Raw genomic sequence first — 26,024 nt, 5'->3', positions numbered from 1 at the left:
GGGTTGGAAGGGACCTTGAAGATTATCCAGTCCCATCCCCTACTGGGAAAAAAGGAAGATAATCCAGATTTTTTGTACCTGCTGGAATTATCCTTATCAGAGCTGCACATCATTCAGGCTGTGGAGAAGGGTGGTGAGACCCTGGCCCAGGTTGCCCAGGGAAGCTGTGGCTGCCCCATCCCTGGCAGTGTTGAAGGGCAGGTTGGATGGGGCTTGGAGCAGCCTGGGCTGGTGGGAGGTGTCCCTGCCCATGGCAGGGGAGTTGGAACTAGATGAGTTTTAAGGTCACTTCCAACCCAAACCATTCCATGGTTCCATGACTCTGTGACTCCCACCTCTCAGGGTGGGCCCAGCAGCAGCTGCACAGCAGGTGGAGCTGCGATGTCTCTGCTCCCAGGCAACTTCCACAACTGAGTCATGTTCTGGGAAAAACCAGCTTGAAAGGGAGAGCTGCTGCTCTACAGGGAGTTGTTTGTGCTTCAGCAAAAACCACATGGGCCTGTTGGGTCTTGTTTGTCATTCCTCCCAGCTTCCCTGGAGCAAGGAAACATTTTTGCATCCTGCTGCCAAATTCCCTGGGCCTGCAGCACTGGCAGGGTTCAGCCTTTGCCTGGGCCAGGGTTTGGAGGGGGAGCATTAGATCATGTTCATGTTTGCTGGCTCCTGGCTTTGCTTCACAGCCACTTGAAAGAGGTGGGGATGAAGGAAGAAACAAATTATTTTCCTTCCATGGGCTGCACAGATGTTGCAGCTCCAGGAACATGTTTGGATAGTGTGGCCATGATCCCTTTGCCGATGCAGAAAACGAGAGGTTGAATTAATTAACCCAAAGCTTTTTAGCTTTGAGCTCTCCTTGCCTCAGCTGGGCTGTTTCAGAACTCCAGCTATTGAAGTCTTAATGCTCTATCAGGGATGGCTTTTGATTAAATTACTTCCTCCCTTTCAGTTCTGAGGGTTTAGGGATGATAATTGCTGTGCAAACAGGCAGAAATGAGCGTGCAGTTCAAGTAAGGGACTGCAGCAAAGCCCACCCTGATTCCCAGCTTGGTGCTGCTGCTTTGACCTCTCTGGTCACTCAGGTAGTTGGTGTGAGGCTCCAGCAGCTGTGGCTCTGAGATCCTCAGGGCTGCAGAATGACAAGACTGCAAAGCATGGTCAGGACTTTAAAAAATCCCCTGGCTCATAAAACAGCTCTTAGCGTTTTATTCTCTTTCATGGCCCGAGGGTTGGTGCACCCTGACCCCACCAGGATGGGTGGCTCTGTTTTCTGTGGGGTGATAATGGTTCCCCTGATCTGTTTGTGAGTATCCCAGAGGCTGCTGCAGGGGTTAAAGCATTTATCAGACTTTCACAGGCAGATTGGAGCAATTTTCTCCCAATGAAGAGGAAAATGCAACAGGGATATGCAGGGAACAGGGAACTGCTCTTGTGAGGGTGTGTGGAGGCACCAAGAAGTTGAACTCAAGCCTTACCACCCAGTGCTGTTCTCATACCAGCAGGGCTTGGCTTCTCCAGGAGTTTAAAGCCTTTTCCTTAAGTCCTTCCTTTAAATCCTTTTCCCTTCATTCTCCAGATGATGTGTCAGACTCTGAGGAAAGCATTTCAAGCAACAAATCCTGCAGGAACGAGCGATCCCTTCAGGAGAAGCTGGAGATCATGACCAACGAAGGGCTGCTTCTCACTGTCAAGGTCTTCCTGGACTGGCTGAGGACAAACACAGACCTCATCATCATGTGTGCTCAGGTGGGAACTGTGCTTGGTGTTTGGTCCAAGGCTGCATCTCTTTAGCTCCCCTGGGCTGGGATGATAAGGGCATATTGTCCTGGACAGTTGGTTAAATACCCCACCAGCTGAATTAAGAGACTCTTGTCTTAAATGTAGCGAAGTTTACTCTTTCTAAAGCAATTTGAGGTCTGTGACAGATGCTGGAAAGCCAACATGGCCTGGTTATTGCATACATCTGTCTTGACATGGTCTGTGGCCTTGTGTGTTTTGTTCCTGCAGAGCTCTCAGAGCCTGTGGAACAGGCTGTCTGTGCTCCTGAACCTTCTGCCTTCTGCTGCAGACCTGCAGGAATCAGGTACTGGAGAAGGAATGTTTCAGCAAGTCCAGTCATCACCGATGTCCATCCTGTGGGACAGATCCTGGGGGGCAGAGATTTGCCAGTAGCAACTGGCTTGGCAGCACGATGGGAAACAGCATCATGCACGTGTTGGTTTTGTGTTTAATCACCACTCCAGTTCAGTACTGCCCCCTAGACCCTCTGTTGGGGCATTATCTGTGGCTGCCAATAAGCTGGAACACCCCCACCTCTGGGTGTGAAGCCCTTGTGTGGCCAACGTGGTTGGGATGAACAGGGGCCTGATCAGTCTTATCAATGCTTGTCAGCACTTCAGGGGGTGGCAGGAGGATGGGGCTGGTCTTTTTTCAGTGGTGCCCAGTGACAAGACAAGAGGTAACAGGCCTAAACTTGAACATGGGAAGTTCCATCTAAACATGAGGAGGAACTTCTGGACTGTGAGGGTGGATAGAGCCCTGGGACAAGCTGCCCAGGGAGGCTGTGGAGTCTCCTCCATCCCTGGAGACATTCCAAACCTTCCTGGCCACCATCCTGGGCCACCTGCTCTGGGTGACCCTACTCTGGCAGGGCGGTTGGACTAGATGATCTCCAGAGGTCCCTTCCAACCCCAAACATTCTGTCATTCTCTGATTTTTGTCATGACAATTGTGAAAACTAGTTTTGAAGCTCCAGATGCTCGTGATGTGCCCTCTACCTCAGCCTGTAGCTCCTGAGAAGGATGATTTAAACAGGGATGCTTCTCCTTTGGGATAGGTGGGAAAACTAAACCCTCCAGCCTCCAGGTTTTCTGATGTGCCTCAGCAGGTTGTTTGGGGACAGCTACATTTATATTGTGGGTGGCCTTTTGGTTCCCCCCTCAACACACACTCACAGGGCACCTGTGATTTAAAACCTCTGCCCTTGTTCCTTACATTTTCTGTGCCTTAAAGTGATTGTCCTCTTTGTCCCCACGTCAGTGGTTTAAGTCACCCTACATTGCTGCCCTTCCCCTCCATCCTCTCCAGGGCTGGCCCTGTGTAATGAGGTCAAGGACATCCTGAATGATGCTGAGCTCCCAGACCTGAAAGCCAACTTGCTGCTCCCAGAAGACGTGGCCCTACGAAACCTTCCCCCTCTGAAAAATGCCCACAAGAGGTTTAACTTTGAGCAGGACCGACCCATTTTCTCAGCAGTTGAGGAGGTGAGTCAGGAAAAATCTGAGCCTTGGCACAGCAGCATTTCTCTTTCTGGAGGTGCAGTCAAAGGTCTACTTCTTTCTTGCCAAAAAAAAGGACCCCAAACTGATTCAAACTATAGAGTCTGAGGTGGGTTCATGTTACTGGTGGTTGCTGCTGTTGGTTGTCTATCCAAAACTCAGTGTTGGAATCATTCCCTTCCCTGGCAGAGTCATTAAAGGAAGCACAGTCCCAGGGTGGCTGCTTTGCTGACCTTCCTGTCTGGGCAGAAGAGCTGATATCTCTGCCCTGCCTTGACTGAAGGGAATTTGGTTGGAGCTGCAGGATCCATCCTGTGATCCTTCTCTAGGATTCCCAAAAGTTGGTGAAATGTCCCCTGTGCCCAGAGCTCTGGTGATGGTTTCTGGGTGCTGGAGCTGAGCAGAAGAAGGCAGTTTTTCTTCTGTCTTGGTTTCTAGACCGATTTCCTTCCTTTGGAGCAGGGAATTCACAAGCAGCTTCTGTCAGGGCACAGCTCTGACACGTGGACCTGGCACCCATGCTTGGTAAATCACAGTCCAGGCTGTGGGCTGTGGCTGGGATGTCACCTCAGGCTGCTGGGACCTCTGGAGCACAGGGCACCATCTCACATCCCCCAGCCCAGCCAGGGGCAGTTCCTCCCCCAAAATCAAACACAGTTTGATGTTTTATTTGGTTCCTTTTCCCAGCACTGAGGGCTTGAGCAGAGGTTTATGGGAGGGAGCCTGTTGATGTTTTTGGTGGTTTTTAGGGTTGGGAGAGACCAGACTGCAAGGACTTCTAATCTTTCTGGCCAGCTGTGGGCTTTCCTGCAGCCCTGTCCTGAAGTCTTTGTCTTCAGAACGGCTGGAGCAGCTCTGCTGTGCAGCCAGGCTGGGAGAGTTGGGGTGTTGAGCTTGGAGAGGAGAAGGCTCCAGGGAGAGCTTAGAGCAGCTTCCAGTGCCTGAAGGGGCTCCAGGAAAGCTGGGGAGGGGCTTGGAACAAGGGCAGGGAGGGATGGGATGAGGGGGAGGGATGAAAACTGGGAGAGGGAGATGGAGGTTGGAGATGAGGAGGGAATTGTGGAGTGTGAGGGTGGGGAGAGCCTGGCCCAGGTTGCCCAGGGAAGCTGTGGCTGCCCCATCCCTGGCAGTGTTGAAGGGCAGGTTGGATGGGGCTTGGAGCAGCCTGGGCTGGTGGGAGGTGTCCCTGCCCATGCAGGGGGGTTGGATCTAGTTGAGCTTTAAGGTCCCTCCAACCCAAACCATGTGGTGATTGATTTTCATCAGAAACATTTCCTTGGGAATTTTTTCTAATCTCAGTTTCTGCCTGTTCCTGAGCTGCAGGGGCAGAGCTGGCTCAGGCTGCAACACCTTGGGAGCTGGGGCTGGTGACCTCTCTGCTTCTTCCCAGGCCGTGGTTCGGATCTGCTGCATCCGGAGCTTTGGGCACTTCATCACCCACCTGCAAGGCAGCATCCTGCAGTTCAACTCAGAGCTTGGGATCTTCATCAGCATCGCTCAGTCAGAGCAGGACAACTTGCTGCACCAGGCCCAGGCCCAGTTTCACATGGTGAGTTGGCAGGACTGGGCTCATCTTCTGACCTTGGCACAGTTTTCTGTCGATTCCTGTTAGATTGTAACTGTCATCACAGCTCTCTGGTGAGAGGAGAAAGTTTTGCTCCTAAAAGCTACTCAGGTGTCCCCTTTTCCCCCTGTTCTGGGAAGCACGTGCTGGGGTGTTTCCTGCTGACTGACCTGGAAGTTTGTTCTTGTGCCCAGGCTGCAGAGGAGGCTCGTCGGAACAGGCTGATGAGGGACATGGCTCAGCTTCGCCTGCAGGTAGGAAATCCAGCCTGAACACTGGGGTGTGGTGTCTGACAGCAGGAAGGGAAGGGGGAGCTCTCTGCTCCCATCCCTGCAGAGCCAGGAATTCTGTCCTGCCAGGGTAGAACTGCAGAGTTGGAAAGGACCAATACAGATCATCTAGTTCAACTCCCACCTCCTCTCAGGGCTCCCTAGAACTAAACCAAACACCTAAGAGCCTTGTCCAGGCCCTCCTTAAACTTTGACAGGCTTGGTGCCATGACCCCTTCCCTGGGGAGCCTGTTCCAGAGACTGACCACCCCCTCAGGGAAGAACCTTTTCCTAATGTCCAATCCAAAGTTCCCCTGATGCAGTTTCATTCCATTTCCTGGAGTCCTGACACTGGTCACCACAGGGAGGGGAGCAGCTCCTCCTGCTCCACTGCCCACCTTGAGGAAGCTCTAGACTGCAGTGAGGTGACCCTCAGCAGTGAGGTCACCCCTCATCCTTCTCCAGGCTGAACAAGCCAAGTGAACTCAGCTGCTCCTCATGAGTCTTCCCCTCTAGACCTTTCACCATCTTGGTCACCATCCTCTGGACACCCTAACAGTTTCATGTCCTTCTCATATTGAGGTGCCCAAAACTGCCCACTCAAGGAGGGGCTGCACTGGTGCAGTGTGGGACCATCTCTGACCCCCTGGCTTCATCCAGCCCTCTGCTCCTGGCACTGGGAGGTTGGAAGGGTCTGGTGGAACTTCACAAGATGAGTCTTGCCCTGTTTGATCATGAAGTGTCTCTGTGTGTGTTTTTTCAGCTGGAGGTCTCTCAGCTGGAGGGAAGTCTCCAGCAGCCCAAAGCACAGTCAGCCATGTCTCCTTACCTTGTCCCAGACACCCAGGCCCTCTGCCAGCACCTGGCTGTGGTCAAGCAGTTGGCCACCAGTGGGAGGTTCATCATCATCATCCCTCGAACAGGTATGGGGACCACACAGCAAGTACCAGCCTGCCTTCCCCTCCTGTCCTCCTGGCTAGGCAGGAAGCCCTGTGGACCAACGTGATGGCTTTCTGCCCTCTGCTTCATGGGGTCATGGAATAGGTTGGGTTGGAAGGGACCTTAAAGCTCATCTAGATCCAACCCCCCTGCATGGGCAGGGACACCTCCCACCAGCCCAGGTTGCTCCAAGCCCCATCCAACCTGCCCTTCAGCACTGCCAGGGATGGGGCAGCCACAGCTTCCCTGGGCAGCCTGGGCCAGGGTCTCACCACCCTCACAGCCAAGAATTCCTTCCCAAGATCTCATCTCCATCTCCCTCTTCCAGTTTTCATCCCTCCCCCTCATCCCATCCCTCCCTGCCCTTGTCCCAAGCCCCTCCCCAGCTTTCCTGGAGCCCCTTCAGGCACTGGAAGGTGCTCTAAGGTCTCCCTGGAGCCTTCTCCTCTCCAGGCTCAACACCCCAACTCTCCCAGCCTGGCTCCAGAGCTGCTCCAGCCCTCCCATCATCTCCGGGGCCTCCTCTGGACTCTCCAGCAGCTCCATGTCCTCCTTGTGCTGGGGACCCCAGAGCTGTTCCCAGCCCTGCAGGGGGTCTCAGCAGAGCAGAGGGAGAAAATCCCTTCACTTGACCTGCTGAGGTGATACCACTGGAGCTGGTATCACCATGATACTTCAGCTGGAGCAGCTGAAACACCATTTCATGCCTCTTTTTGGGGCCTGTTTGACGTGTTCCTCTTGCCTGGCATCTGACATGGTCCATTATTGAGGAAGAGCTGGAGGAGAGAGGCCTTGGTCACCCTCTGCCTCCTGTGGCAGCCACTGCTGCTATGAACGAGGGACAGCTGGGTGGGATGAGGAGTCCTTTGGCACAGCTGGATCACTTTGCAGAAGTTCAGCTGCAAGCCAGATGTCTGGCTTCTTTGTTTCTTCTGTTAGTGATCGATGGGTTGGACTTCCTGAAGAAGGAGAACGCAGGTGCCCGGGACAGCATCCGGTATCTGGAGGCAGAATTTAAAAAGGGAAACAGGTGAGAGTGGGAGAGTGATCCCATTGGCCTTTGCTTTGGAAAGGGGGGAATCTGGGGATGGAAGAAACTGTCAGTGGTTGGGAGCAGGTTGTGCAGCCCTTGGAGCAGAGCCAAGAGAAGGGCAGGCCTCAGGATGCACGTGCAGAGAGGAGAGGGGAGAAACAGCTTTGGCACCTGGTGCTCCAGAGGGACTTGTTGCTGCTTGTCCAGGAGAAGTAGCTGCTTCTGAGGGCCTGAGGGGGTTGCATCTCTATCTGTGCCTAACACTGAGCAGGACCTTTTCCTGGGAGGGCTGGAAGGGCTGGACTGCAGCCTTGGCCAGGTTGGCTGGAGAAGAACAAGCAGCTGGGCCTCCATGAGGACAATCAGCATTTCCAAGGCCTGGGTCAGGGCTGCTGGGCTGTAGGACACTGGTGGCTTTGTGAGCTGCAGCCAGCCATGGTGATGAGACAGGGGAGGTGATCTCAGGGACTTCCCAGGGGATTCTCAGGGTGTTACTTTGATGGATAAAATAACTGGGAGAGGGTCCTGCAGCACCTGGTGGACCTGCTGTGGAGCCCTGACCCTGATCTGTGTGATAGTCTGTGAGAGCTCAGGGACTCTGCTCTTTCCTTAGGTACATCCGTTGCCAGAAGGATGTTGGGAAGAGCTTTGAGAGGCATAAATTGAAGAGACAAGATTTAGATGCCTGGTAAGATGGCAGCATCTGGGGGTGTCTGAGCCTGGCTGGGGCAGGCAGGTGGTTTTGGGGAGAGATGTTAGCACTGGGACCACCCCCAGCATGCAGCCTGCTTGATCTGGGGCTCTGTGTCATTGCAAAATGCCCTGGAGGGGCTGTTGGGGCAGCCACCTGCACATCTCCCAGAGCACCAAACACCTGGTGCTAAAAAAGCTCTTGAAAAAGCCACAAGATAAGTCCTGCTTCCCCTCTGTCCTCCTGAGGATGATGTGGAGCTGTTTGCACAGCCAAGTGCTCTTCGCTCTGACCTTCCCCTTGGTTTCTCTTGCATCTTCCTGGCAGGAATCTCTATAAAATACTGGACAGCTGCAAACAACTGACAGTGTCCCAAGGGAGTGGAGAGGATGACACCACAGGCATGGTCACCATCATCACTGGCTTCCAGCTGGAGGACCCAAGCACGTTCTCAGCGCCCATGCAGGTCAGTAGCTCTTTGGCTGAGCTGGGTCTTTCTGCTTCCCAGCAAGACTAAAATCAGGTTGATTGGCAACAGATTGTGTTTTTCCTTTAATGTTTCCTCCCTTGGGTAAAACTGTCCTGGATTTCCCAAATTAAGTTTATAAATCATGGTTCCTGTCTCCTTGAAGGCCCCTTGATTTGTCACGATGTTGTGGTGCAGAGTGTCCTGGGGAGGTGGGAGAAGTAATTTGCCTGTCAGTGCAGGTCTCTTGTGCCAGAACAGCTTGAGCATGAAGGGCCATGGAGATGATCCTTGGGCTGGAGCAGCTCTGGAGCCAGGCTGGGAGAATTGGGGTGTTGAGCCTGGAGAGGAGAAGGCTCCAGGGAGACCTTAGAGCAGCTTCCAGTGCCTGAAGGGGCTCCAGGAAAGCTGGGGAGGGGCTTGGGACAAGGGCAGGGAGGGATGGGATGAGGGGGAGGGATGAAAACTGGGAGAGGGAGCTGGAGGTTGGAGATGAGGAGGGAATTGTGGAGTGTGAGGGTGGGGAGAGCCTGGCCCAGGTTGCCCAGGGAAGCTGTGGCTGCCCCATCCCTGGCAGTGTTGAAGGGCAGGTTGGATGGGGCTTGGAGCAGCCTGGGCTGGTGGGAGGTGTCCCTGCCCATGCAGGGGGGTTGGAACTACATGATCTTTAAGGTCCTTCCAACCCAACCCATCCTTTTTTACCCATGACAAAGCCTGCTGAGAGTCTCCAAGCTGTGAGGCTCCATCGCCTTGACAGGGCAGGATGAAAAATAACCAGTTTTCTCTCCTTGCTTTGCAGTCTGCCCTGCAGGCAGCTGCCAGTGCCAGCGTAGAAATAAAAAACGTTCTGGAGTTCTACAAGCAGTGGAAGGAGATGGGCTGATGTCCAGCAGAGCTTCGGGTTGGTGAACCTTTCTCTCCCCCTCTCGGAACGTGCAGCGTCTGAACGAAGGAAACAAAAATCCGGGCGACACTTACGACACGAAGAAGCAGCAGCAGCAGCAACAGAACTTACCTACCAAAAAAAGGAAAAACATTTTAAAAAAGAAAAAAAAAAAAGAAAAAAAAAAAGAAAAAAATAAAAAAAAAAGGAACGAAAGCAAAACCTCCTGTGGCTGGGGCAGGCACAGAGACACTCTCCACCTGAATCCCGACCAGACGGCTGCAGATCTCCAGCTGCTCTGAGAAGAGAGAAGCCCCCAGCGTGGCTGGGGTGGAGCTCTGCCCTTCTCCCCACAGCAGATGTGGGTGAGAGAGGGGAGGTGGGTCCTTCCTCCCCCTCCTCCCCAGGCCCACCCGAGGTGGGCAGGTGGCTTCTGAAGCCAGGACTTGAGTGAAACCAAACCAGCTCAGCAGAAACGGAGCCCTCCTGGCTTGGGAAAGAAGATCCAAAGAGTGTTCAGCTCTTGTTTGGCAATCTGGTGACAGGAAAGCAGATACTCTATTCATTCTTTTTGGTTTTTTTTCCCTCTCCACACCTTTGAATTAATGAATTTTCAAGGGTTGTTTTGGTTTTTTTTTTTTCCTTTAATTTCTTAGTTTTTATAAATATAAATAATATTAAAAAAACCAAACAAGCAGGAGTTCCTTTGGGGTTATGGATACTCTTCCAGAGTCAGAGAGAAAAGGAAACAATTATGCTATTTAAAAGGGGGGGAAAGCTCTTAATATAATTTTTTTTTTCTTTGAATAAGCATATTTATTTCCTTTCCCTGTCCCCCAGGGAGGGGACTCAGTGCAAAGGGGTGTTGGCCTGCAAGGCAAGAGCAGTCCCAAGTGCCCTGATGGGCCTGGTGCACGTCCTGGCTCTCCCTCCAAGCTGTGTCCCCGTGAGCACCAGGAGCCTGGCCAGGCTGTGAGGGAGGTGAAGAGGACTCTGTGTCTCCTGCCTCAGTCCCTCCCACTTCTTTGCTTCCAGCATTCAACCTTGGAGAAAAGGAGTGGAAGCCAGCAGAGCTGCTGGAAGAGAGAGAAGAGCCAAGTGGGATTTAAACACCAGTAAGGCTTCACCACTTGGTTTGAGTGCTGTGACCCTGGGGTGCAGCAGACATCTCCAAGGACCCAAGGCCTCTGCCTTTTTTGTTGGTTGTTCTTCTTGTTTTCCCTTTTATTTTTTTCCATTTTCTTTCTACATCTTGCAGTGAAGTGTGGAGGAGGAAGGAGGATCTCAAAGCCATTCTCTCTTCTGCTGGTTGTTCTGACAACACCACTGCTGCTCCACCTAGAGAGGGTGACAGAACTTGAGTGTGTGTCCCCTCCTCACCCCCCCGGGGCAGGCAGAGGCAACACAGCCACCACCACCAAGCTCAAACCCTTCAGTGCTTTTAGCATCCCAGAAAGAAGTCATGATGCCACCTGGACTGATGCTGGCAGAGCCAATTCTCCATGTCACCTGTGACACCTTCAGACCTCCATCCTGCCAGCATCTCAAGCAGCTTGTGGCTGACATCCTGCCACGTGCTGGGGCATGGAGCTCCAGGACTGCAGAGCTGGGGGGGATGATCTGAACATCTTTGTGGACTCAGTGTACCTCCTGCCAATGCACTTGAGAAGCAGATGGCTCCATCCACACTGACTAACAGCAGCTATGCAAGAAAAAACACTAGTCTTCTATGTTCTTTCACATGGACCAGCCAGAAGCTGCTACAAAAGGGGCTTTAAAGTGGCGAGACAAGTGACACGCTCCCATCCGTGCAGACTTCCCAGCATGATGCCTAGTATTGGAATGGCAGGATTTTTCCTTCTTTTCAGGTAAAAAGTAAAAAAAAACAGCATGAGTCCCAGATGCTTGATTTATAATTCCAGTTTCAGTTCCCTGGCAGCAGGCAGCCTTGGAGCTCAGTGGGGAGAAGTGCTGAGTGACAGGGTCCTCACGGTGTGGGCTGGAGGGGGCAGAGGGGCAGGGTCTCCCTGAAGGCTTTTCCTTCTGCAGCTGCTCCTGAAATTCACAGTGCTTTTCTAGGCTAAGCCAAGGAACCAGGAGCAGCAGAAGGGCAGGTGAAGGACATCTTGGGTGTTCTTGGAGGCCTGAGGTGGGCTGTGAAGTTTGTCAGTCGTTCTGTCCTCCAGTTTGACCAGTGGTTTTATTTGAAACCATTTGTTTGTCTTGCTTGTTATTTTTGTTTGATGGGGTGGGAAAAGAAAAAAGAGTCACCCTGGGGGACTTGTCCTTTGGTGCATGACCCAGAGTGATGTGGTGGAGAGCAGTCACCTCCTCTCTGCCCTTCTGGTGACCTGTGGTGTGCTGCTCACTCAGGCTGGAATACACTCCTCGTTGGGTGGAAGCTGAGCTGGAGGGTGGAGAACTGCTGGACTGGGCTTTATTTGGTAAGGAAAGCACCCAGGTCTGTGCTGCAGAGCACACTGGAAGGGGCTGCAGTCTGCACCTCCCTTCTGGGGGTCTGCTGGAGCTGCAGCCTGGCCCTGTCTGCAGTCCCCAGAGGTTGGATCGTTCCCCTCTGGCTGCGTGGTGCGAGGTGTGGGCTTGGGGCTGCTCTGGAAAGGAGCATTGCTGGGCTGGGATCACAACAGGGAGGAGCTGAAAGCATCTCTCAGCTTTGCTCTGGGCCAGGTGGGATCTTGAGGGGAGAAAAGAGCAATGGAAATAAAGCAGCAACCAGAATGCCTGTCCTGCAGCTCCTGAGTGTCGCGGGTCACGCAGCTCCCGGGGGTGCGGGATGAGAGCGGGGAGCCCAGTGCTGTGGGTGTTGGTGCTGTCACTGAGCAGGGTGGGAGCAGGAGCTCAGAGCCCAGGGCAGGAGCTGGGCTGACAGGGTCCATCCGTGTCCTAACTTGGGTGGTGGCTGGGCTGGGCTGGATGCAAAAGGCAGTTTAAGAACAAAAGTAAATGGACTGGACGTTGCTGTAACAAGACCTTGGTGAGCTGCACTGAGCCCAGGTGGTGAAACCAGAGGACTTCTCCCTAAAAAGCAGCAAGGCTGTTGCCATAACTCCTTCACAACCATCCTTTAGAACCTGCCCTGCTCTCCTGAGGAGTTGTTATAATATTACCCTGAAGTTTTGCACACCTGGAGAGGAGGAAAAAGCCCAGGCCCTGCAGCAGGGAGTTCCAGCTGCCCAGAGACATCGCCCCATACTTCGTACCCCTGGGCTGAGCATGGAGGGACAATGACCTCTTAAAAAAGGCACCAGGAGGATCCCTGTGCTGCCCAGCTTCCTCTCTAGAACATGCAATTATGGTTGAGGACCTGAGGAGTTTGTTTTGTTTTGGATGTACTTCCCCAGTCAGAGATACATGAAGCTGAAAAAGTGGGAGACTTCAAACCTCTGGAACAGCAGGGCCATGGGAAGGGTGGGGAGCTGTGTCCTCCAGCAAGTGTTGCCTTCTGCTGGAGGCTCAACATGCCTTTAAGATTGGGGTAGAGGAAGATGCTTCTTAGTCCCAGTCCCAGCACTCACCATGAGTTGAAGTCTCCTGGGTATGAATTGGTGCAGATCTGCTACATCCAAAGGCCAGTTTGCTCCACGTGGGATTTGATGCATCACATCCACATCCCGAGAAGCCCAGCGCAGGAGGGTGGTGTCTCTGGCCTCTTGTGCTGGTTGCTGGTGCTGAGCAGTTCTCCAGGGCTGAAGAAGACTTGCAGGTCAGTGGGGAGCCTGCCCAGGGCTCCTGAGTGCCATGGCTGGGGTGTCCTGGGAGATCAGCACAGTGTTTTGATGCCATCCTCAGAGAGCCACAAACGAACTCACCAAAGCAACAGTGGAGCCATGTGAGGAGCAGCCCTGCTGCACTGCTGAGCCATCCAGGGCCATTTCTGCACCAACCTGGGGCTTGCCAAGACCAGCTCTGAGCTAGTCCTGTGACACCCACTGTGCTGGGAAGGAGAGCAAGAAGAAAAACAGTCTTGTGGGCTGAAAGCTTTGGTTTTAATGTGGGTTTTTGTGTTTCTTGAGTTTGATTTGCTTTTGCTTACCACCATGTTGAGCTCTCGGAAGTCTGTGGGGTGCCCCAGCTGGGAGGGGCAGGTTTGTGGTGGTTGAGGCTCGCTGGGTTTCCACTGGAGGCAGCACAGGGGCCAGGGACTGTCCCCATGCCATGGTTGGTGGACGTGGTCACTCTGGTGCTTGTTGGACTTGTGCTCGGTGGCTTCACGGGCTGTGCCAAGCAACTCTTCCTTCTGCTCCTGTCCTTGCTTGGCTCGATGCCACCTGCAATGCCTTGGATTTTTGCCTGCATCTTAGATTTGTTTTTTTTTTTGTGTCCCTTCTTGGTGTCCTAGCAGAGCTGGCTGGTCTGGCTGGGGCAGAAAACAGGGTGGGGAAAACGAGGTGGCTGCAGAAATGGAGCAGGAAAGGCAGGGGGTTGGCACAGGCTCCTGGTGTCGCTGCTCCTGCCTCTTGTCTCCTGGCAGGGATGGGACTGTTGCCTGGTTTGAGGCGAGGGACAATCATCTCTCCCTCAGTCCTCCTTTTGTAGCACAAAAAACCCCCCCAGCCTGTGGGTCTGTGCTTGGATGGCTCTTGCTGGGGGACCCAGGGGTGGTTGTTGGGCCCCACTGGGGCAAGGAGGAGCTCGGGGGCTCTCACAGCATGTGTGACTGTGATCCAACACCTTGACTAGCTTAATAAAATTCAAGATGTTTGTACCTCTTGGTCTGTGGTGATTCCCAGCCCACGTTCCTCCTGTCTGGCCCCAGACAGGTACATTTTTTTTTATTAAGTGAATCCAACCCTCCAATGTGCTCTTTGCTGACCAAAATTTCTGCTTTTCAGAAAACAAGCTTTGACATTCCCAACCCCTTGGGGTGTTGTTACCTGGCTCAGAGGAAAGAAGGTGTCGCCTTGGGTTGCTTTTGGTCTGATAGGATGAAATGTGGGTGGGTCCCTTCTGTAGAGAACCCCAGACTGGTTTGGGTTGACAGGGACATTAAAGGTCCCTGCGTGGGCAGGGACACCTCCCACCAGCCCAGGCTGCTCCAAGCCCCATCCAACCTGCCCTTCAACACTGCCAGGGATGGGGCAGCCACAGCTTCCCTGGGCAACCTGGGCCAGGGTCTCCCCACCCTCACAGCCAAGAATTTCCTCCTAATAGCTGAATCTCCCCTCTTCCAGCTTAAAACCACTCCCCCTCATCCCATCCCTCCCTGCCCTTGTCCCAAGCCCCTCCCCAGCTTTCCTGGAGCCCCTTCAGGCACTGGAAGCTGCTCTGAGGTCTCTCTCCCCAGAACTGGAATAGGATTTCCTTCATTCCACTCCTTGCTGCCTTTGTGGCTCGGGATGAGTTCATCCCTTGCCAGCATCCACTGGAGCCCCCCCAGCAGAAACACCCACTGGGCTTTTTTGGGGAGCTGCTCAGCTGGGTTTTTTAAGGGCGGGGGGGGGGGGTTGGACGATAAAAATGGGCAATTTTAAAGTGAGTTGAAGTTGCCTTTTCGAGGCTCCATGGGCAGAGCTGGGCAGCACACTTGGAGTCAGGCTCTGAGGGTCGGTGCCAGACCCTGGGGGAGCCGGGGGATGGTTTTTTTTTTTGGGGGGGAGGGGGAGGTCTCCCGTTCCCTGTGTCCATTCACACCAAAGCTCCTTTCTTTGCTCTGCGGGTGGGAAGCACCGAGCCAGGCACCGGCACAACTTCACTCCCCCGGTCTTCGGAGGCTGCCAGCGGGGGGGGGGAGGCTGGAGGAGGGAGGTTGTGGAGCAGCGGGTCCCTCTTTCAGGCCCTCGTGGGAGCAGCAGCCGTGGGCGACCTCGTCCCGTGGGGCCCGACGTGCCCAGATTCCCAACGCCCCCCACAAAAGGGACCTGTCGCTGCCGGCTCCGTCCCCTCCGAGGGGGCTGGAAACGCCTCTTCCAGCTCGGGAGGTTGATGCCGAGACGGTGCCGGTGGCCGTGGCCCCCCCGGGGGCTGCAGGCAGCGTGTGGGGCCGGGCCCCCACCCCACGGACGGGAAATCTGGGGGTTGCTCCTGGAAACTTGAAGAGGGACGAGACTTGGTGCCCATCGGGAAGGGCTGGAGCTCCGGGTGCTGCTCGGGGTGGGGTTGAGCTGCTCGTCCCCGCGGCTGAGCCGGGAGCATGAGCCCTCCGGGGGTGAGCAGCCCCCCAGAAAGGGGGGTTCTGGAAGCATCGACCTCCCTCCCGGCCCAGCCCTGAGGGGGCTGCAGCCCCCCCGGCCCCCCTGCCCTGCAGCCAGGCTGAGCCGCCCCCGGCCCCGCGGGGCGCAGCAGGTCAGTGGAGGGGGGGGGGGGGGGGGGGGGGGGGGGTCCCAAACTTCCCTTTTCCTCCACCTCCCGGGTCTTCATCCTCGCGTCCCCGCGGTGGGTGTCTGGCTGGAGGTCCCCGTGGGGCCCCGGCACCCCCCCCCGCCCAGGGGCTTGTTGGCATTTAAAGGTTCTTGCCCGGAGCCACTTTCTGCTCCCTCTGCAGATGGAGGCGCCGGGTCCCTCCGGCACTGGGGCCACCCCCCTGTGCGTCCAGGGAGGATTTGGGGGAGGGGGATTTTGGGGGGATTTCAGCCCAAGCAGGCAGCCTGGCCAGCACAGACCTCCCTCTGAGCCCCCGCAGAGGCCCCGGTGCCAACGAGCTGGAGCTGCCCAGGAGGGACCTTTTGGTCCCTTTCCACCATCCCAGCTCGGGAACGTGGCTGGGGAGGAGGAGTGGCCGAGCCCCCCGGCCCGCAGTGGCGAAGAGGGGACACCCATCACCATCACCCATCACCATCACCATCACCCATCACCATCACCCATCACCATCACCATCACCCATCAGCATCATCCCCAGTCCTGCCCACTCAGGGTGGTGGGAGGCGTCTCCAGATCCTTTTGGGTTTGTTTTGGGTTATTTTCTGTCTTCTCACCCCCTGTTCTAAGTCACTGGGTGAGTTTTTGGCTGAGGGGAGGTGGGGGGGGTTGTGCGGGGAACACTCAGGACTCCCCCTGGTGCTGCTCGGCTGCTTTCCCTGGGCCGTGCCTCAGTTTCCCCACTGGGGAAACCCTTCCCTAACCACTGAGTTCAGTGTCCTGCTTCATCCAGGCCCCTGGGGATCACAACCCCTGGGGCTGGGCCAGGACCCGGGGGGGGCTGCAGCATCCATGGGGCTTCCCTGCCCCCCCCATGGTGGCCTGATCCTGACCCTGCATCTACCAGGGACAGCCCTGGGCAGGCAGGTGGGGTCAGGAGCCTCCGTGGGGAGGGGGGATGTGATGGGGCAGGGGACAAGGGCAGGATCTGGCTCTTGGTGGCAGACCCCTCATGGCCTCATCCTGCTCACCCCACCCTGGATCTGGGGGGGGCCCGATCCTGCTTAGAGCCCCCCCCCCCCGACTCCCCTCTGTGGCTCTGTGGAAGCACCAGGTGGGCCCAGACTTTGCTGGTCGCATCCCTGGAAAAACCAGCTGAGCTGAGCTGAGATCCAGCCCAGGGGCAGTGATCCCAGCTCCTGCAGCCCCGTCCCTGTCACCTGGTGGGCTCTGTCCCCTCTCTGCAGGACACGGGCCACCCTGCAGCCCCCAGCCCCACCATGCTGACCATCAAGCTGCCGCAGAACTTCAGGGTCCACCAGGTGCCTAGGGTAGGTGTGGCTGGGGGGCTGGCTGGGCTCTGCCCCCCCAGTTTCTCCCCCCACTTCCCTCCTCCAAAGTGGAAAATCCCCTGGGCTTCCCACCCAGCTCCAGCTGGTGAGACACTCCCAGCCCACCCTGCCTCAGTTTCCCCACCCATCACGAGGCAGAGCAGCCCTCTGGGGCTGCCCCACTCCCCCCACTGTGTCCCCTGACCAGCCCCACTGTCCCCACAGATCTTCTGGGAGGATGGGATCATGTCAGGGTACTGGCACCCCAAGAGCTCAGCCCTGGACTGTGTCCTCAGCTCCTTCCAGATGACAAACGAGACAGTCAACATCTGGACACACTTCCTACCAACCTGGTGGGGATGGGGACAGAGATAGGAATGGGAATGGGAATGGTGATGGGCATAGGGATATGAGATGGAGACAGGGATGGGGAGAGGGACAAGGATGGGAATGGAGAAAGGATGGAGATGGGAAGGGGGAGGAGACTGGTGTGGAGATGGGGACAGGAATGAGGACAAGGATGGGGATGGAGATGGGGACAAAGAAAGGATGGAGATGGGGATAGAGGCAAGGATGGGGAAGGGGACAGAGGCAGTTATGGAGATGGGAATAGGGATGGGAACAAGCAAGGGGATGAGGAAGTGATGGAAATGGGGATGGGGACAGAGACAGGAATGGGGACAGGAGTGGAGGTGACCCCAGCACGTGCTGTGCCCACAGGTATTTCGTGTGGCGCTTCCTGGTGCTCTGGTCCTCTCTGGACCTGTGCCAGGAGCCCTTCCACTGGCCTCTGCTCATCTACCTGCTGCTCGTCTGCCTCTACCCCTTGGCCTCCAGCTGTGCTCACACCTTCAGCTCCATGTCGGCCCGAGCGCGGCACATCTGCTTCTTCTGTGACTACGGAGCCCTCAGCCTCTACAGCCTGGGTGAGACCCTGCAGGCAGGGACTGGCACGGGATGGGGACAGGGATCATGGAATCGTGGAATCACTAAGGTTGGAAAAGACATCTAAGGTCATCAAGTCCAACTGTCAACCCAACACCACCATGAACAGTAAATCACATCCCAAAGTTCCAGGTCTACAGGTTTTTTTAACCCCTCCAGGGATGGGGACTCCCGCCTGGGCAGCCTGGGCCAGGCCCTGACAACCCTTCCCAGGAAGGAATTGTTCCCCAGATCCAACCTCAACCTCCCCTGGGCACCTTGAGGCCCTTTCCTCTTGTCCTGTCACTTGTTCCTGGGGAGCAGAGCCCGACCCCCCTGGCTCCAACCTCCTCTCAGGCAGCTGCAGAGCCAGCAGGTCTCCCCTCACCTCCTGGGCTCCAGGCTGGACACCCCCAGCTCCCTCAGCTGCTCCTGCTCAGACTTGTGCTCCAGCCCCTTCCCCAGCCCCGTTGCCCTTCCCTGGACACACTCCAGCCCCTCCATGTCCTTCTTGTCCTGAGGGGCCCAGACCTGCCCCCAGGATTCCAGGTGTCCCCTGCCCAGTGCCCAGCACAGGGGGACAATCCCTGCCCTGCTCCTGCTGCCCACCCCAGTGCTGACACAAGCCAGGTCAGTCCTGGTTCACTTTAACCCTCGATGCTTTGACAAGACTTGTTCTCCAAACCCTTCACATAAATCCTGTCACAGAACGTTCCAAAACTCACGGGGGCGTCTTCACCAGGGATGGGCCCAGGCAGCCGCCAGCCCCGCCACGCCGTGTTTCTCCCTCAGGTTGTGCCTTTGCCTCGGATGCCCGAGCCCTGGCTCAGCGCGGGCTGGCACCGCTACTTGGTCCCCGCGGCCGCGCTCAGCTCCCTGCTCTGCACCGGCCTCTCCTGCTACTCCCGGTGCGTTGGTGGGTAGAAGCTGCAGCCGGAGGGTTCCTCCCTCTCAGCTTTTGCGGTCTCTTGGGGTGGGGGCATCGCCCTGCTCAGGGGGTCCTTGCCTTGGGGGGGGCTGCCTGGGATCCGTGTCCCCCTTCTTCACAGCTTCCCCGAGCTGGAGCGTCCCCGGCCGAGCAAGGTGCTGCGGACAGCGGCCTTTGTCTACCCCTTCCTCTACGACAACATCCCGCTGCTCTACAGGGTGAGCCGGGCTGTTCCCAGGGCAGGTGCCACCACCCGGGGTGGTCCCAGGGGTGCTCCCCCATCCCCCTCACTGCTCCCCCATCTCCCCTGCAGCTCCTCTTCTGCTCCTGGAGCAGCGGCGGCTGCAGCGAGGCAGGGGCCGGGTCCTGCTGCCACCTCCTCTTGGCGCTGCTCACCGCCTTCCTCTTCGCCTCCCACCTGCCCGAGCGCCTGGCTCCCGGGCGCTTCGACTACATCGGTGAGCAGCAACCCCCCCCCGTGCCCCCCAGTGCCCCCCAGTGCCTCCCAGTGCCCCCCAGTGCCTCCCGCCCCAACCCCCTCGCAGCAGCAGCTGCACAGGGAGCCCGAGCGCCCGGGGGTTGCCATCAGCCTCTCCCCCGGGGGCAGGACACAGCCACCAGCTCTTCCACATCAGCGCCGTGCTGGGCACCCACTTCCAGCTGGAAGCCATTCTCTGCGACCTGGGGTCCCGCCGGGCCTGGCTGAGGGGCCGCTCTCCCACCCCCGGGCTCCCCGGCACCTTCGGCACGGCCGGGCTGGCCCTGCTGGGCAACGTGGCCATCATCGGCGCCTTCACCGCCCTGTCCCGGGCGCCCGGCAGCTCTGCCAGCCCCCCGGCCTGTCCCCCCAGGCTGGGCACCGTAGGGACCCCTGACCCTCTGGAGATCCAAACATCCTGGAGCTCCCTCCCCCAGAGTGTGGGGAGAAGAGGGTGAGGGGCTCGGGCTCCTGGGTCCTGCTGGTGGGTGTCTCGGGGTGTCAGAAGATGAGGGATCCCCCCTGGTCCCTCTGCAGCGGGCCAAGCTGGGACCCCCCCACACACCCCGTGCCTCAGTTTCCCCACCTTTTAACCATGGCTAATCCTACTCATCACTGCAGGGAGGGCCCTGTAGAGCACTTAGCTGCACCTAACCCACATAGCAGCCCTGCACGGAGACCCCCAGCATCAGCTCCAGGGCGAGGAAGCCCCCAAATCCATGGCTCACCCCACTGGTGCAGTTCCCAGCAGGTCCAGGGCAGTAACTTGTGTGTGTCTGTGCCTGCAGCGCGGGCACTGAGCAGGGCTGGGCTCTGGGGGCAGCCAAGGGCTGTGGGGACGGGCTGGAGCAGAGTAGGGGGGTTGTGTGCTCGAGGTGAGGGGACAGGGGGTGCGAAAGGCTGTGCTGGTGGGGAGGGGACCCTGGAGCACTGGCTGAACCAGGCAGCATGAGCTGGGGGCCAGTGCCATGGGACACCCCAGGAGCAACATCCAGGGCCGTGCAGGAGACTAATTTGGGGCAGGAGAAATGAATTTGGGGTAGGACAAATGAATTGGGGACAGAAGGGCTGACTTTGGGGTAGGAGAGATGAACTTGGGCTGGGAGAGACGTGCCAGCCCATGTGGGGGCCCCAGCAGCAACTTTGCAGGTGGGACAGAGCCCAGCATGAGGCTCACGTGTGTGTTTGTGTGTGGGACCAGGGACCCAAACCTGCCCCAAATCCGTCCCCCCTCAACCCCAATTAAACGCTGTTTCACTAAGGAGACTCTGCTGCTGGGGAGGGCCCATGGAGCAGCGCCCCCCCTCCCCCCCTCCCCAAATAACCCCCTGCTTGGGACAAGGAACTTTCAATTAAACTGGAATCTCGTTGGTGCAAGAGCTGGGCTGGTCAGTGCTGGGACAGCCCTGGGCCCTCCGGGTGTTGGGAGAGGGAGGAAGAGCTGGGGGGGGGGTCCTGGAGGGGGTGACGAGGGGTAGCAGTGCTGGGGTCACACCCTGCCCCCCCCAGGGGGTGACATGGGGCACGGGCCCTGGGGTCCCACCCCCCCAACCCACCCCCAGCCCAGGCAGGAGCTGGTTCCACCGCTTCAGCATTTATTTCTCCCCGCAGTGAACAGAAAGGGGCAGCGATGGGGGGGGGGCTGTGGGAGGGGGTTGTGGGGGGGGTCCGCAGCGGGCGGGGGGGTTAGACGGGCCCGTAGAAGCGCTGATAAGCCGCCTGGAAGCCGATCTGGTCGGCGAGCTCGTCGCAGTCGGGGCTGAGCTCACACACCTCCCGTTTGGCCTCCAGCGGGTCCCGCGCGGCCCCGTAGACGCTGCCGGGGACAGAAGAGCGGGAGGGGGGGGGATGTGGGGGGGTTATTGTCCCCGTGGGGGCTCCCGGGGAAGGGTCCGGCCAGGATGGAACTGGGCGGGTGGGGGGTGCAGCCCCCGCGGTACCTGTCATAGATGTAGCTCCTCTTGTGTCTTCGCACCATCGCGGAGCTGGCGCGTCTGGACAGGAAAGCTGCGGGGACGGGGGGGTGAGGGGGGCACGGGACCGGGTCCCCCCCACATCCCCCGGGGCCGTGTCCGGCCACGGACACTCACCTTCGGAGCTGGGAGAGTCGTCGCCGGTGCTGGTGGAGCTGTCGGGAGCTGCGGGGACAGCGCGGGGGGCTCGGGAAGGTCCCGGTGCCTCATCCTGCTCCTTCTGGGAGGGCTCATCCCACCCCCCCCCCCCGCTCTGACCCCTTCCCCAGAACCCCCCAACCTGCCGAAGGGACTCCTCAGCCCTGTGCCCCCCACCCCAAATCCCCCCCAGCCCACAGCAGAGCTCTCCTAGGGCACGGACCCCCCCCCCCAACCTGCCGAAGGGACTCCTCAGCCCTGTGCCCCCCCACCCCAAATCCGCCCCCCAACCCACAGCAGAGCCCCCCCTCCCCCCGGGGGCACGGATCCCCCCCCAAAACCCCATCATCGCTCCGTCCCCCCCTGTACCTCTGCGGCAGAGACCGAGGGCGAGCAGGGCCAGGAGGGTGAGCAGCACCAGGACCCTCATGGTGCCTCCTTGTGCGGGTTCTGGGTTCGCTGCGGCCCCGGCTCCTTTTATAGGGTCGGTGGCCACGGCCCGGGAGGAGCCCCCGGCCCCTCGGGGCTATTTCCAGCGCATCCGGCAGCGCCGGCAGCAATTGTGGTTTGGGGTGAACTCGGTTCCCCCGGAGCCCGCGGGGAGGGAAACGCGCCAGGGAGCCCAGCCCCGCCGGCAGGAGCTCCCAGTCCTAACTGGGATCTGAGACTGGTGGGACTCCTCGCCACGCTCGCCGGGTCTGGCCCAGTTCCGGAGCCCGGGCAGGGCTCCTGCCACGCGGGGAGAGTCCCCGGCCAAAACCCGCGGGGTTTTCCTCTGGGTGGCAGGGCCAGCGGGGACGACTTGGCCTCTTTTTGCCTCAGGGATCAGGCTCCTTCGGTGGCCTCTGCTGGGAGGAGGGGGCCAGGCAGGAGCCCCCCCCCGCCTCATCCCTCTCCCCTGCCCCAGCCCATGGGCAGACCCTGCCTGCCAGGGCCCCAGACAGGGCTCAGAAGGAGCTCCAGCACCTCTTGCCCCCCCCAACATGGGGCTCCATAGGCAGGTTTGTGCTGGGGGGGTGGGTCAGACACCAGGCAGAGGGGGGGGGGGTCTCCCCAAGACCCCTGGGGGGGCCCAAGCACCTCCCCAGTTTGTCTCTGTTTATCTCCAGCAGGGCTGGGAGCTGCCAGGGCTGACGTTCCTCTTTGGGATCCTGACCACTTCCCAGACTTTCAGATCCTCCAACTCCAGCCCTGTCTTGAAAAGTGGAATCGGAGGCTTTGGGGAGGAGGAGGGAGAAGTTGAAGCCAAATCAAGATTCTGTCAGACAGAGCCTCAAACTCCAGAGCACACGGGCCAAGCAGGGTCAGCAGGAGCCAAGGCTGGGACCAACAGCTCCAATTTATTTAGATTATAATGTAGGGAGGGAAAAGCTTGTTTACAACAGAAGGAAAATCTGCCCAAGTCAGTCAATCCCAGGCTCTGGCTGCTGCTGATGGAAAACAGGAACTGGCAATGGTGGCAAGGACCCAGGGTGGTTCTAACAATGTGCACCTCCCCAGGACACAGCTTCTGCTCGGGGCAGCAACAGCCCCAAAGCCCCCAGAACAGCCCCCACCAAGAATCCCCTGAGGAGGAGGAGGAGGAGGGTGGTGGAAAACCCACTGCCCTTGGCAGAGCTGGTGCCTGCTGGCAATGAACTCCCAGTGCATCCTTGTCAGGCTCTGATCTCCCCTCCTTACCCAGCCAGCCCAGAGGAAAAGGCTTCTTCATTCCAAAGACACCCCTTGCAGGGCTTCCCTGGCAGGCTCAGGGAGCTGCTGCTTCCCTGGCTGGAAGAGCTCCCAGGGGACAGAGGGACAACTCCAGGTGGGGAAAACCAAACCCAGTTTGGTTGCAGGAGTCAGTATGAGGTTTGACAGGAAAAATCCCTTTGCCAGGAGCCCTCAGAGTCAAGGACCAACCCCTGCTTGTCTCCTCACACACAGCAAAGGCACATCCTGGGATCATTCCCACTGGGAGAAGTGCCCCTGGTGTCTGCTGGGAGAGGAACAGGGTTGGAAAAGTAACTGGGGGGGGGAAAAAAACATCAACAGCAACAAGAACTTGAGGTGATGAAGCAGCTGCTGACGTGGCTCTTCCCATGTGGGAATTGTTTCAAGCCATGGATGCTGGAAATGAACATGGAAAAACACAGGGAAGGAGCCTGAGGTGGGTATTTCCACCCTGGGTGGGCAAAGCCCCCAGCTCCTCCCTCCCTCCCACAGCCTTGGTGCCCTCAGCACCTTCTTCTCTCTTGCACGTCTGAAATACCCTTAAAGGCCCAAATTTGGCTTTAATGAGCCAGAACCAGGCCCCCCACACGTGTGAGTGCACAAAGCTCTGGGATCTGGAGGGTTCTCCTCCCTGTGGAGCTGAGCAGGGAACAGGAAACCATCATCTCTTCCCACTGATGTGTCCTTGTTTATTCCTTCACAAATGTGAAGGTGCAATTGGTGCAATTCCAGCAGCTTTTCAGTCCCCTCTGGAAGTTTCCAAGATGAACGTGAGTGTGGGTGGGTTGTTCAGGCCACCCTCAGGGTCCCCTGATCCCAACACCTTTTTGGTGCTTCCGAGATAAGGAGGAACTCCCAGGAAACACTCTGGAACCTCCTGCCTCCTCACTGGGGCTCCTTGAAGGTCAGGATGAGTTCCCGTTGCTCTTCACTAATTGCCTGGAGGGAAAACAACCCCTGAGCTCAGCCAAGTGCTTCTCCCCACAGGTGCCAAGTGTCACAGCCAGGTCTGTCCCCGGCACGTCTGGGACACGACCCCTCATCTCCCACACATCCCACCCAGGGAAACACATCCAAGACCTCCAGGGAAAATGCCCAGGCCAGTTTTTTTGGCTCCTGGTGAACTCTTGGCTAAGGGGAGGGTCTAACAGTGCAGGCATTTCCCAGCCAGGCCTCTGAGCAGTTTCCTTCTGGCTGTGGCTGCAGAGAAAAGGGGTTTTCTTGGGTTCTTGTTTCCTTTACCTGCCAGGAACGTTTGCGAGCCTGAATCAGCTGCTGCAGCTCTGCCACCCTGGCCCTCCCTGCCAGCACAGACTCTGCTGCCTTCTTGTTCTCCTCCTCCTTCTCCCTCAGGACCCTCCTCAGGTAGGCCCTGTGCTTCAGCAGGTAGGGCACCATGGCACTGTGCACATCCTGCTCCGGGATCCCGCTGGGACGCCTGGGAACAAACTGGGGTGTGAGGCAGCCAGAGAGCAGCCAGGTTCTGAGCATGATGGGTTGGGTTGGAAGGAACCTTCAAGATCATCCAGGTCCACCCCTGCACGGGCAGGGACACCTCCCACCAGCCCAGGCTGCTCCAAGCCCCATCCAACCTGCCCTTCAACACTGCCAGGGATGGGGCAGCCACAGCTTCCCTGGGCAACCTGGCCCAGGCTCTCCCCACCCTCACAGCCAAGAATTCCCTCCTCATCTCCAACCTCCATCTCCCTCTCCCAGTTTTCATCCCTCCCCCTCATCCCATCCCTCCCTGCTCTTGTCCCAAGCTCCTCCCCAGCTTTCCTGGAGCCCCTTCAGGCACTGGAAGCTGCTCTAAGCTCTCCCTGGAGCCTTCTCCTCTCCAGGCTCAACACCCCAACTCTCCCAGCCTGGCTCCAGAGCTGCTCCAGCCCTCCCAGCATCTCCGGGGCCTCCTCTGGACAAGGCAAAGATGCTCTTTGCCAGTGACCTCAACTTACAGAGGTCATTGCTGTTAAGATACCCCCTGTTGCTGCTAAGATACGTCCCCTCCAGGACACCTCCAGATGGCCCCAACACCACCCAGGAACTGATTCTGCCCTTGAAGGAACCAGGGCCATGTCTCCACCCCCATCCCACAGGACTCTCCTCACCACGCAGGCTCTTCCTGGTTCTTTGCCTCCTCCACGATCTTATCCAGGGAATCAAAGAGCAGCTCCAGGTTCCCTTCGTCCTTCACCTCCTGGATCTCCTCCTGTGGACAAAGAGGTTCAGTAGGACCCAAACTGAACTGACAGGGGCATCATCCTGCCTGGGAGCCCTGGCTTTTCCCTGGGTGAATCCTGGGGAACCACCAGTTGGGGAACAGGGTTTAATGGTGGGCTTGGCAGTGCTGGGCTGACATGGAGTCCCAAGATGTGCCGAGGTGGAAGGGACCCACCAGGATCATGAGACCAACTCCCGACAGTCGGACTTGACCATCTTAAGGGTCATTTCCAACCAAAATAACTCTCACACCGAACGTGTTTTGGGTCTGTTCTCTGGTCCTACAGCTCTTCCCGGGGCAGGCAAAGGGCGCTGGAAGGATCTCTGGGGTGCAAAACCTTCTGCTTTTACCACTCAGCGCCGGGTTAACAGCTGGACTCGATGACCCCGGAGGCCTTTTCCCAAGAACGGGAATTCTGCGGCTCCGAACCGGCCCGAACCGGCCGCCCCGCTCACCTTGACGGCTGCCTGCAGCTGGGCTACGAACTGCTCGTAAATGCTGCGGGTCACCTCGGGCTGCAGCCGGTAGAAGCAGCGGTAGCAGTTGGCAAACCTCGGGTAGCTGCAAAACCGGAGGGCGCGGGTGTCAGCGCCGGGGGGGGAGGCGGGCCGCACCGGGCCGGGCCGGGCCGCACCGGGGGGGGTCCCGCGCGCCCGCCTCACCTCCCGGCGGCCACCAGCTTCTCCAGGAACGTGTCCACCACGGCGGCGAAGAGCTGGGAGCGGCCGGGGGGGCGGCCGGGCCCGCCGGGGCCTCCCGCGCCTCCCGCCGCCGCCATCGCCGCGCCCCGCGGCGCCGCCGCCGCCTCCCATTGGCTGCCGCCGCCGCCTCCCATTGGCTGCCGCCGCCGCCGGGAGCCGCTGCCATTGGTGGAGGCGCGCGG

The 26,024-nt window shown here is 58.0% G+C and overlaps 4 protein-coding genes across 5 annotated transcripts in view; 2 read left to right on the top strand and 2 right to left on the bottom strand.

The window, feature by feature from the left end:
- The window catches only part of SMG5 (SMG5 nonsense mediated mRNA decay factor), a 39,190-nt gene extending 25,344 nt beyond the window's left edge, over nt 1-13,846 (top strand). For both annotated transcript variants that reach the window (XM_051640991.1, XM_051640992.1), the window contains 10 exons: nt 1,574-1,743; nt 2,005-2,080; nt 3,085-3,260; nt 4,666-4,824; nt 5,034-5,093; nt 5,872-6,031; nt 6,987-7,077; nt 7,694-7,768; nt 8,099-8,237; nt 9,037-13,846. In XM_051640991.1, coding sequence (XP_051496951.1) covers nt 1,574-1,743; nt 2,005-2,080; nt 3,085-3,260; nt 4,666-4,824; nt 5,034-5,093; nt 5,872-6,031; nt 6,987-7,077; nt 7,694-7,768; nt 8,099-8,237; nt 9,037-9,120 — 1,190 coding nt within the window. In that variant the 3' untranslated portion in view covers nt 9,121-13,846. The remainder of the gene's footprint in view (nt 1-1,573; nt 1,744-2,004; nt 2,081-3,084; nt 3,261-4,665; nt 4,825-5,033; nt 5,094-5,871; nt 6,032-6,986; nt 7,078-7,693; nt 7,769-8,098; nt 8,238-9,036) is intronic.
- A 1,544-nt stretch (nt 13,847-15,390) lies between these two features.
- Nucleotides 15,391-19,554, top strand: PAQR6 (progestin and adipoQ receptor family member 6). Its single transcript, XM_051641236.1, is given in 9 exon segments — nt 15,391-15,423; nt 16,683-16,766; nt 16,992-17,119; nt 17,487-17,692; nt 18,483-18,495; nt 18,497-18,598; nt 18,740-18,836; nt 18,932-19,076; nt 19,226-19,554. Coding segments are annotated over 8 exon segments (1,071 nt in total). The 5' UTR covers nt 15,391-15,423; nt 16,683-16,715.
- A 1,138-nt stretch (nt 19,555-20,692) lies between these two features.
- BGLAP (bone gamma-carboxyglutamate protein) lies at nt 20,693-22,458 on the bottom strand. Its single transcript, XM_051641158.1, has 4 exons — nt 21,577-22,458; nt 21,187-21,234; nt 21,037-21,103; nt 20,693-20,912 (listed from the first exon to the last, which is right to left on the bottom strand). The coding sequence occupies exons 1-4, from the start codon at nt 21,635-21,637 to the stop codon at nt 20,783-20,785; spliced, it is 306 nt and encodes a 101-aa protein (XP_051497118.1). The 5' UTR covers nt 21,638-22,458; the 3' UTR covers nt 20,693-20,782.
- A 1,126-nt stretch (nt 22,459-23,584) lies between these two features.
- On the bottom strand, nt 23,585-25,936 carry PMF1 (polyamine modulated factor 1). The gene is made up of 5 exons (XM_051641119.1): nt 25,804-25,936; nt 25,597-25,702; nt 25,029-25,129; nt 24,163-24,358; nt 23,585-23,859 (listed from the first exon to the last, which is right to left on the bottom strand). The coding sequence occupies exons 1-5, from the start codon at nt 25,917-25,919 to the stop codon at nt 23,806-23,808; spliced, it is 573 nt and encodes a 190-aa protein (XP_051497079.1). The 5' UTR covers nt 25,920-25,936; the 3' UTR covers nt 23,585-23,805.
- Between the last annotated feature and the right edge of the window lie 88 nt (nt 25,937-26,024).

Source organism: Apus apus, chromosome 27 (genome assembly GCF_020740795.1).
Source record: "Apus apus isolate bApuApu2 chromosome 27, bApuApu2.pri.cur, whole genome shotgun sequence".
In the NCBI taxonomy this organism is placed as follows: domain Eukaryota; kingdom Metazoa; phylum Chordata; class Aves; order Apodiformes; family Apodidae; genus Apus; species Apus apus.
This window is presented reverse-complemented; position numbering and strand designations above follow the sequence as displayed.

Bases quoted from the DNA above. Each gene is read 5' to 3' on its own strand.
- BGLAP (XM_051641158.1), bottom strand. From the start codon at position 21,637: ATGAGGGTCCTGGTGCTGCTCACCCTCCTGGCCCTGCTCGCCCTCGGT. The intron at 21,104-21,186 runs GTGAGTGTCCGT...CCGTCCCCGCAG, and splicing joins CGACTCTCCCAGCTCCGAAG to CTTTCCTGTCCAGACGCGCC. The intron at 20,913-21,036 runs GTACCGCGGGGG...TGTCCCCGGCAG, and splicing joins AGGAGCTACATCTATGACAG to CGTCTACGGGGCCGCGCGGG.
- PMF1 (XM_051641119.1), bottom strand. From the start codon at position 25,919: ATGGCGGCGGCGGGAGGCGCGGGAGGCCCCGGCGGGCCCGGCCGCCCC. The intron at 25,703-25,803 runs GTGAGGCGGGCG...CCGGTTTTGCAG, and splicing joins AAGCTGGTGGCCGCCGGGAG to CTACCCGAGGTTTGCCAACT. The intron at 23,860-24,162 runs GTAAAGGAAACA...TTTTCCCTCCAG, and splicing joins CTCGCAAACGTTCCTGGCAG to GCAATTAGTGAAGAGCAACG.